Below are 11481 nucleotides of genomic sequence, written 5' to 3'. Positions count from 1 at the left end.
CACCTTTGAATATTTGAGCTTCTGTGGGCCACAATTTTTCAAACAACTAAAGTATGTAAAGGAAAATGAAATATAGTAATAAGTGTCCATGTCACTTCATAGTATATTTTATATCATTACTTGTCTTTTCTCGGAGGTAAGGGTTATTTGCATAACAAGAGACTAATCAGTCATCACTATCACATAAGCCAAACGCATCCTAACCCTGCCAGATTTCTACTTGAATAATCACATTGACATTACTTATTTGTATGGAAACATAGCCCTTCTCCCTGATTTAGTTAAAAGTGTGGGACCTGTTGATGTGCAATTAATTTTGTTCACAATGGGGCAAAACAGAAGCCTATAGGATTGACTGTATTGTTCCTGAGAGCTGAAGATTTCACTTCCATTTAATACAATGTTATAAATATGATTTTAACACAAGCCTAAAATCTCAAAAAAGCTTTGTTTTCATATTTTCATTATTTACAGATCATTCTATGCTATATAAAGTAACATAGAGGAGGAAAGCTGTTTGGAGTCACTGACACACACACTTAACTGAGGTTTCCTTTGCACAGTAAGAAGATATACCCATCATCTATATCTTGGGAGTTTGCTCCAGGAACTATAATGATATAAAGTCCTCAGGTTTCTAGTCTAAAACAACATTGCTTTTGAATATAAGCTATGCAAAATAACCTCTTGCATATTTTAATCATATTTATGTGAGTCTGCATAGAGAACTGTACAGGTAAGTTCAGAGGCTAGGGAAGGGTATAGTGTGATCTACTCTTTTCCTCCATAACTTATCCCCTTGTGACTGGGTTTCTTGCTGAGCTAGTAGTGAGGGTGGCTTTCAGGAAGCCACAGTCATCTTCCTGTCTCTGCCCCTCCCAAAATCATAAGCACTGGTGTTGTAGGTGAATGTTTGAACACACACATGGCATTGTCTTTGGGCCATATCCCCTGATCCTTCTTTATTTTAAATAATCTCTGGATTACTTTTGCACTTAATGTAATGTAAGTGCTATAAAATGAGTTGCTATTTAGGAGATTGAAATATAAGTGGTCTGTATATGTTCAGTACAGACATTGTATATTAAGAACTACATTAATTAATTCCTTGAGAACTTCATACAATTTTTTGATGGAATTCACTTTCCAATTCTCTTGATAACTCCTCCCAGACCAAAACCAGACCCATTCCCACCTTAATCATCCTCCCAAGTTCAAGTCTACTTTTCTCCCCTTTGATACAACCCAATTCAAATCAATTGTGTTGCCCATAAACTCTTGGACATGGGGCTACCAGTAGAGCATGGCAAACCTATCACATACAAAAGCCTTACCTTTGATGAAAACTGATTCTCCACCCTTCATCAATAGTCCATATATTCTCAGATGGGGATGATGGATAGTGATACCATACCACTTAGGGATGCAAGGAAGACTGGCCTGATTTTGTGCAGTAGAGACAGTGTCTCAGTGACCTCTCTGCCTTACAAGATTTCTACCATCTCTTCCATGAGGGTTCCTAAGACAAAGCTTCTCTACTGCTTGCCTCTTTCTGTGAGTATGTGTGTATGTACAAATGTGTCTATATTATACATGTCTCATTTTACATGCAAGTCAACACATAGTGTTGTTTGCAATCAACTGCTGGCACTATTTCACACTATGCAATATGCCTTGAGGCAGACTTGGTGGACTCCGTAACAGACAGAACGTAGAGATGGCTAGAAATCATACCAATTAGTTGTAGTATAGGTGAAATTTACACTTTTGACCTACATTTCTGTGTTCACCCTATGGTTTTAAGATGCAGAGATGCGGGACAAAGACCCTTAAATTTCATTGCAATTTTGCTCTTCTTGAACTCACATTTATAAAAGCTCCTGGAGGTGCTGATGCTGTTTACCTGGACATTTTCCTTTTGGAACTGCTTGATAGAGATACCCTTAAAGAGACAGATAGATCCTATCACTTTGTGTAGCATAAAGAATGCTGTGGTGAAATGGGTTTGAAATGTCTGTCCTGGGTCTTTGATGAAGGTTTTGGCCCGAAGTACAATGTTCATAGGTAGAACAATATACTCAATCTGAAAAGTGATTGGACCCTGAGGGCTTTAATCTATGCGTTGATTGATGGGTGTGCATGGAAGGGGTGAGAAACTTGTAAAGGAACGTGGTCATTGGGAACATGTCTTGGAAGGTGTTTATTGTATTTGGTCGCTTCCTGTGTTGATGTTTACTGGCTGCCAATAAATTGGACAATTGTGCTCATTCATGCCCCTTTCATACTCTTGTGACCATGGACCTGTTTTCCTTGTTGGTAGGCATCTTGTAACAGTGATGAAAATGATTGACATGAATATGACTCATTAGTGATACTGAACTCTCTGGTCCAGAGGAACCATGGCTTAATTCTTTAAGGTTTTTTTTTTCTAGAAATTTCATGCTAACAGTAGACCCAAAGTTACCAAAAAGTTGTATCTGGAATATTCAGACAGTGTATCTGTTGTTTTAGAAATAAAGAACTTTGCAGCTTCCCACACTGATCCTCCCTCTGCCTTCACTACTGTATTTTAATAGATTGCAATATCATATGAAGAAGGAGAAAATGAGGGGAAAATGGAATGGAGGTGAAAATGTGTTAGAATCATTAAATTATACACTTAAGGAAATCAATTGATTTTTTAGTATACAAAGGAAAATTCAAAAAAGCACTGAAAAGGCTTGGCCAACTGTGCAGCTGTTCATGGGAGTTGGTATTTGTCATATCTCCTGTGATGTATCTATTAATAGTAGTGGTTTTATTACAGATGAATAAGACACCAATATATGCATGAAGGGATAACACTGAGTTGCCCCAGGAGAAAGAAATCAGGTAAAATTCATTGGATCTATTGATGAGATTTTTTTTTCTCATAGCTGAGTTGGCAGGAAATTGGACAGATTGCGTTGTACCCCAGTAAGTGTAACACACAGTAGAATGTGGGGGGTTGTGTGGCTATAGGACATATTCACATCATTTCACCTATTATTGAGTATCAATGCTGATGAAAGAAGTTATCCTTCACTTATGCCATGCATGGAAGTGGGTCTATGAAGGGGCAGAGAGGAGGAAATGCTGTTCAGTAATGTTTGGGTAGGTTGTGGAGTCAGTAAAATATTCCTGTGATGGGACTTTATTTTTTCCCAATCTTGACAATCAACGGATACCTGAGAAGAGAGAGCAATTGAAGATCTGTCTCTATTCACTTGGTTATTAGGTAAGTCTATAGGATATTTTCTTGGGTAATGATTGATGTGGGAGGGCCCACCACTGTGGCTAAGCTCAACAGTAGTCATTTTAATTGGGAGCCTTTTAGACTGTACTAAAATAATAAAAGATGATCAAGCCATAGAAAATTGGTAGTTTGAATAAGAAAGTTCTCTATAGACACATATATATGAATACTTAGTCACTGGGAAGTGGCAGTGAGTTTAAAGATTAGAAGGAATAAGAGAAGGTGTGGTTTCATTGGAGGAAGTGGGTGTGTCAACAAGGATGGGTTTGAGTTTTCAAGAAGCCAAAGCAATGGCAGAATCTCTCTCTTTGCTTAAGGATCAATAGTTCTCTATTGCTCCAGTGATGGGATCCCTCCCTTGGTGAATGACCAAACTTCTGAAAATGTAAGCAAGCCTCTAGTTAAATGTTTTGTTTTCTAATAGTTGCCTTATCCATGGTATCTGTTCACATCAATAAAAGAGTGACTAAGACAGTGGCAAGCCAATAAGCTGTTTTTTGCTGTTACTGATACAACTTCCTGTTTTGTCTTCCTCGGTGATAGACTATAACACTTCTATTTCCAAGTTATTTTTGATTGTAGTATTCTACATAGTGAGAAAGAAGCAAACTAGAACAATTACATCTCAGGTAGGTACACGAGTATATCTTACCTTTAAATAAAAATAAAATGTCTACACATTATTATTTGTGGTTTTAAGATTAGTGGCATTGGCACTGTTAGATATTTTTCCTATGAATGTCTTACTATGTTTATTGTTGTAAGGATCCACCATGTCCAAAGAGCAAATTCCATAGCAAAGGTTGTATTCAGCTTATACTTCCACATTGTTGTTAATTATCAAAGAAGTTGGGACAGAAACTGAAACAACAAAGGATCCTGGAGCCAGGAGCTTATTCAGAGGCTATGGTGTGGTGATTCTTATTGTCTTGCTCCTCTAGACTTGCTTAGCTTGCTTTCTTAAAGAACCCAGGACTACTAATACAAGGATGTCAACACCCACAATGGAGTGGGTGCTCTCCCACCAATTATGAAATTTCCTAACAGCTGGATCTTGTGGAGGCATCTTCTCCACTGAGGCTCCTCCTCTTTGAAGAAGCTAGATCTTGTCAATTGCTATGAAACCAGTGTGGCATTCTAAATATATTTTGTCTATGAGGAGGTGTGGCCTTGTAGGAATAGGTCTGGCCTTGCTGGAGGAAGCATATCATTTTGGGGCTTTAAAGCTCTACCAGTGTGGAAGAGACCCTCCCTGCATGCAGAATACATAGTTTTTCCTGGAAGCATTTGGATGAAGATGCATAATTCTAAACTTCCTCTCCACCACCATGTCTGCCTAGACAGTGCCATATTTTCTGCCTTGATGATCGTGGAGTAAATCTCTGAACGTGTAATGAAATGTAGAAAAGCACTAATGAAATGTTGGCTCTTATGAGTGGCCTTTGACATGGTGTCTTTTCACAGCAACTAATCCCTAAGAGAATCAGTTACTGCAGAAACTCTCCCAGATATTAAAATTAATCAACAATAGAGATTATTATCAAATGCTGAAGCATACAAACTTATTCTAGAGAGGAAAATTGTAATGACTGAGTCCATGGCATTCCTGCCTCAAAAAAAAAAAAAAAAAAAAAAACCTCTGAGAGTATAGATGGAACCCAGGCAGACCTCCATGAAGTACACGGGCTCCTCAAAAAGTGACCCACACAGTGGGGAAACTCATAACATTTGAAACCCATGTCAACTGGCGTAGAAAAGAGGTCAGCATATATGCATTGGTTACACCTTCAGTGTTTTCTAAGAATGAGGTCACATATAAGTAAAAGACTAGAATTTCCAGGCTATAGACAGGCTGAAGTTATACATAGGTATGTAGGGGGTCATGTGTTTAGAGGAGAGCTAGGTGGAACAGGCCACTGTGGGGCTTTTTATGGTTATCTGGGGATCTCATTGGAGACCTGCAAAAGATCACAGGATTCATCACAGGGAAAGAGTGCTCACGGAAGGAACTCAGGATCCATTCCAACCCAAAATTATCTCACAGCATATTCATTTTCTGTTTTACTTTACTTTTGGAACTCATTACACAAAATCAAGGTTTCTGTGATGATTTAGGGAGTCTCATAAATATAAACATTCACTAGTCTAGATGGCCTGTGTAAAAATGGACACACACACACACACACACACACACACACACTCACAAACACACACACACAAACACACACACACACACACACACACACACACACACACACACACACACACACAAACACACCCATCTGTAATGACAGGCTGGCTATTTGTTAAGAAAACAAAGAAGCCAATGTGGATATGGCCCAAGTTTGACTATTTCCTTAAAATTTCTCTTCTTCCTGTGTCTCCAGCTTAACTTTTTGAGAACTCCAACTTAGAATTCATTTGTCTCTCAGTGTCCTCTACTCTTTGTGTGTCCCTTATTGCTTTTAATGGTCACCATCAATTAGAACTTTCTTATCTTCAATCTGGTCTGTTTTATGCATGTGAATTTTGGATTTCTTAAAAAAGATATCTTTATGGGATTAGAGAGATGAATCAATGGTAACAAGCACTTTTGCACCACAAGAAAAATGGATTTGGTTTCTTGAATTCATATCCAATGGCAAATAATCACCTTTAATGTCAGCTCCAGGGGACCTGACAATGCATGTCTCTGTGTTCACCTGTACTCAAAAGCACATACCATATCCCCACCCACATAAGTAAAGATATTAAATCTTAAAATGTGAGACAGGTTTCTTTAAGTGTCATTATTCAAAGAAAACGTGATTTCTCTGATTTCTGAGTCTATTTCAATCAGTTTTCTGGGTTTCACCTTGTGCAACAAGGCCACATTAATTTTAAATGTCCCACTTTCCCCAACTTTTTGTTTCTCCTTCAGTCTTCACATCAGAGGTTCTACCTATGTCCTGTCCTTCTCCCCTACTTACTAAACATCCATCTTTTTCTGCCATCCCTGCTCCTCCAAGTTCCATCTCCAATTCCTTATTCTGCATGCAGACCAGAGAAGCTGTTCATTTTAGCATGTATGATTTTAGGTGTATGTACTGTTCACCGCCTGAAATGAAACTTTCATCTTCATTTGAAGTTCTTTCCACTGTAGGCCATCTCGTCCAGCAAATTGTTCACTCACAGCATGTCATGTCACACATTTACATTTTTAGAACAAAACACATTTTATTGGCAAAGATACTGGGATTATCAAAGACCCTTATGTAGCCAACACAGGAAAAAAAAAACTTTTTTTTTCTTCCAGTCCTATATGTTTACGTTTCTGTACTTTATGATTTTTCAACTTTAAAAATCTTTGGCACCATAGTATAGACATAGATATGGATGTCACCATGAAACTTGATAAAGTACACGGAAGGATTGGCTAGAACTTGGTAAACAACCTTTCCGAACTTTTTGGAACCATCTTTTCTGGTGTATTCCACCCAGTTACCAATCAACACATCACTGTCATCTCCTGATCTCTCCTCAGCCGGAGGAGTGTCTGGAATCATGTGGAGGTTACCTTCCTTGTAGTCATCCAGGAGCTGATAAGCATAGAGAGCTGGATCCTTCTTGTAGGTAATGTAAAACAAATCCTTCATGATTGGCACCTGGGCTAGCACCACCCCCCTCCAGTTGACCTCAGAGCCATCTTTCCCCTCAAATTTGTGTTGTACCGCTCTGCCAACCAGGGCTCTGGCGAGGTGGGCATCCCTCACCTGAGGAAATACTACTATGGGAGGCAAAACCTTAAGGTTTAAAATCCTGTCATCACTGTAGAGCTCCAGTCCGTAGATGCTGTCAATTCCATCATACTTCACCAAGTAAAGAGAAGGGTTTGTTGGCAGTTGATCTAGAACTATGGCCTTCCATTGGGTGACAGGCTCATTACCTTCCTTCCAACTGTGAGAAATTCTGCAGCCGACAATATTCCTCAGGGTGTTGGAAGAAGACTTCCTCCTCCTCTTCTTCATGAGGGATGACATGCTAAGCCTCTTCAAAGGTATTTTCTTCTACATGGCTGTAGCCTTGCTGCGGTATACCACACCAAACCCAGGCAGATGTCTTGTGGCTATCATTGTGTTCAAATATACTTGCCCATTGCCTTGGATTGAAGATATTGCCTGTTTAAACCAGACACAATGCTGTTGCTACTGTCATATATATGAGTTACTGAAAGGCAATGGGTGTAGGGTGGGAGAGAATGCAGGACCAAGGCTCTTCTCTAATGGAATTTTTGAGCAGGTCAAGAAGGTTATGCTAAACATGTTTGGGCTTCTAAACTTAATTTGATCAAAATAAGAAGCTCATAATCCAGCTATGGTGGCACACACATTTAATCCCAGCTTTCAGAAGGCAGGGTCAGGCAGATTTCTGACTTAGAGACCAGCCTGGTCTACAAAGTGAGTTCCAGGGCAGCCAGTGGTAGACAAAGAAAAAATGTCTCCAAATCAGCTACAACATTAACAACTAAAACAAAAAACCAACAAAAACAAAACAAAACATACAAACAAAAAACAAAAAAGAAAAACAAACAAAACAAAACAAAACAAACAATCAAATCAGAAGTTAATAGGAGATGGTAGTAACCCAAGTCTTTAATCCTAGTACTCAAGAGGCAGAGGGAGGCAAACCTTAGTGAGATAAAGGCTAGTCTATTCTACAAAGTGATTTTCCTAACAGCCAAAGCTACACACAAACACACTCAAAGTAAAATTAAACACCCATCCAAAGAAAAAACAAACAAACAAAACAACAACAACAACAACAAACAAATAAATAAAGGAAACAAGGAAATTATCAAAGGGAAATTAACAAGTAATTCTCGAGAGCTCAGAATAATATACTCAGATGAATATGTCTTCAGCCCTGAGCTAATTTGCCTCTGCTGAGGAACATCTCCTTGCATGTCTATGTCAATGTGGAAGTTGGTATGCCTTTTACCCAAAATGATCAAGGAGAGAACAGAATAAAGAAAATGAGCCAGAGTTGTCACCTACCCTCTCTTGTACCTGCAAGCTGTGAAATAGGTGGCAATATTCACAAATATCCCAGGGACACAGCACACCACTGGCCTTCTGTATTGTGTTACCTGACCCAGCCTCAGGATTATTTGGTGATTATTTGCCACTGCAACTCCGGCCTCAACAAGTCCAGGCAATATCAGCCATTTAGAAGTTACATCTTCTAAAATACATAAGGACAATGAAGAGCTTTGGCATTTTAATGGAATTTTGAAGGAGATATCGTTAGCAAGGATAATAAATTCAGGAGATCAACTAAACTGGATCAGCCATGCCCCTGGCCCCAAACATGGGAGAATTTAGTATGTACAGTTACTCAGTGTGGGAGGGAAAACTTTCAGCTTTCTATAGCTATGATGGTCCCAGTTACTTCATAAATGTACTTACCCAAAGAAAATGTCTTAGTCGTCAAGATTCTGTCTTTTGATACAGACCAGGCCACAAAAGCTTGAGGAACAAGTTGGAGTTCAGGAGCTGGCTTGCCTTTCACAGACCACTGGGAAAATAGTGGACACACCTTCTAGGCATTCTAGTGTCTCTAAGTGGAATAGATGTGCAATCTATGGCCAGTGCTCTGTGACATCACCTAGTTCAGCTTGCATCATAGAACCCCACTCATGCTGGTTCCTTCCCTAATTACACTCAGAAACATTAACCATCTAGGCTTTACCTTTTCATATGGCCTCCTAGAAATCCAAAATGAAATCCCTACAGAAATGCCCTGATGACCTGAGTCACATTCTGCCCAAGTAAATCACTCTTGTATTGTTTATATTTTTTGGTGGTTGGGTTTCTGTTTGTTTGTTGATTGCTTTGTTTTGCTTTTGTTTTCGTTTTCCTCCTGTGAAAGCCTTCAGTTTCTGATTCACCAACATCCTTGGTGGTTATTTTCCCTGTTCCAAACTTTCCCTGGTTATCTTTAAACTGTTCTTAGTGTCAGAAATGGTGCCAGACTCTTTGAGGCAGCACACTGGATAGCACATCAAAATTCTGTTTATGAAAACCCAAAGTTAGAGCAATTACTATTTTATTCAAACAAAGCAGGAATTTTACAGTGTTAAGTACCTTGTATTGAAGCCAGTTGCAACCTTGAATCATGGATTGTTTGCAAAATGAGAAGACAATCTAGCTCTTGGTCCTGCCTTCAAAGTTGTGATAAAGTTAAACAAACCCAATATCAACCAGTCATGTTTTAAAGTCCTTTAAAATTATTCAGTATTTCTGGTTACAAGTAATTTCATAGATTAAATGCAGTAAAACAGGGTGAAATAGATTTGATAATTTTACTTTTGAAATATGGGTAGACAAAATATTGAACGCTGGTAAGTATGGAATTTACTTACAAATTAGCGGGCACTTTAATTTTTCATGCCATATAGATCTTTAGTTCTTCCAGAAACATCAATTTCTGACCCTTCTATGGTCCAAACCACACTTTGTATATCCTTTTCATAGATGATGACACTACCCATAGTGGGCTAGTCCCTTCAACAACAGCCATCCAAGAAAGATCCTTCCTTACTGGTGTGGCAACTGGCCAATGTGATGGAGGCAGTTCTTTATCTGCGGTTCTATATTCCCAGGTTGAGTTAACTAAAAAAAAAAAAAAAAAAAAAAAAAAAAAAAAAAAAAAAAAAAGAAGCAAGAAGGACCATTACACATCCATATCATAAATGTTGATTGCCTTACTGTGTGTAATTAACACGCAATGTATTAATACTAGATGCCAACCACTTGATGAATGGCTTAAAACATGAGAGAGACTGAGAGAGAGAGTGACAGAGAGAGAGAGAGAGGGAAATAGAGAGAGAGAGAGAAAGAGAGAGAGAGAGAGAGAGAGAGGAGAGAGAATGGATGATAATGAGCTAAAGAATGAGAGAGAGTGACAAAGAGAGAGAAAGAGAGAGAGAGGGGGAGAGAGAGAGAGAGAGAATGAGAGAGAGTTTTTGATATTTCAATGGTTGTTTGATATTTCGAGCCCAGTGCCAAATCACTTTTAATGAAAACACAAATCCTAATTCTTTCTAAACGTCCCACCACCTGGAAAACTAACTTCTTTGAATATTTGATCTTCTGTGAGCCACAATTATTCAAACTAATATAGTATGTAAAAGAAATTGAAATCAAGTAATAATTCCCCATGCCACTTCTTGGAATATTTTATATCATTACTTTTCTTTTCTTAGAGGTTAGGGTTATTTGCATAACAAGAGACTAATCAGTCATCATTGTCACATCAGCCAAAGGCATCCTAACCCTGCCACATTTCTACTTGATTAATAACATTGGCATTTCTTATTTGTATGGAAACATATCCCTTCGTCCCGATTTAGTTAAAAGTGTGGGAACTGTCGATTTGCAATTAATTTTTTCATAATGGGACAAAACAGAAGCCTACAGGATTCACTGTATTGCTCCTGGGAGCTGAAGATTTCTGTTCCATTCAATAAAATGTTATAAATATTATTTTAACACAAGCCTAAATTCGTGAAAAAGCGTTGTTTTCATATTTTAATTATTTACAGGTCGTTCTGTGCCATATAAAGGAAGGTAGAGAAGGAAAGGTGTTTTGGAGTCACTGACACACATTTAACTGAGGTCTCTTTGCATAGTACAAAATATACCCATCCACTATATCTGGGGAGTTTGCTTCAGGAACTCTAATGATACAAAGTCCTCAGGATTCTAGGCTAAGATAACAAAACACTGCATATAAGCTATGCAAGATAAGCTCTTGTATATTTTAATTATATTCATGTGTTTCTGCACACAGATCTGTACAGGTAAGTTCAGAGGCTAGGGAAGGGTATAGTATGATTTGCTCCTTCACTCCCTAATTTATCTGCTTTTGATAGGGTTTCCTGCTGAGCTAATAGTGAGGCTGACTTTCAGGAAGTCACAGTCATCTTCCTGTCTCTGCCCCTCCCAAAATCCTAAGCACTGGTGTTGTAAGTAAATGAACACACACATGAATTTGCCCCTGGGCCATCACCTCTGATCCTTCTTTATTTTAAATAATTTCTAGATTACTTTTGCCCTTAATGTAATGAAACTGCTATACAAGAGTTTGTTATTTAGGAGATGGAAATATAAGTCGTCTGTATATGTTCAGTACAGATATTGTATATTAAGAACTACATTCATTAATAA

At 38.4% G+C, this 11481-nt stretch overlaps 1 protein-coding gene across 1 annotated transcript; it reads right to left on the bottom strand.

Moving 5' to 3' along the window:
• Positions 1 to 6594: 6594 nt before the first annotated feature.
• On the bottom strand, positions 6595 to 7293 carry Gm20773 (predicted gene, 20773). The gene has a single exon (XM_011251045.2). The coding sequence runs from the start codon at positions 7291 to 7293 to the stop codon at positions 6595 to 6597; it is 699 nt and encodes a 232-aa protein (XP_011249347.1).
• Between the last annotated feature and the right edge of the window lie 4188 nt (positions 7294 to 11481).

The sequence above is a fragment of the Mus musculus genome, chromosome Y (genome assembly GCF_000001635.26).
Source record: "Mus musculus strain C57BL/6J chromosome Y, GRCm38.p6 C57BL/6J".
NCBI lineage: Eukaryota > Metazoa > Chordata > Mammalia > Rodentia > Muridae > Mus > Mus musculus.
The sequence above is the reverse complement of the archived record's forward strand: the minus strand, read 5'-3'. Positions and strand labels throughout refer to the sequence as shown.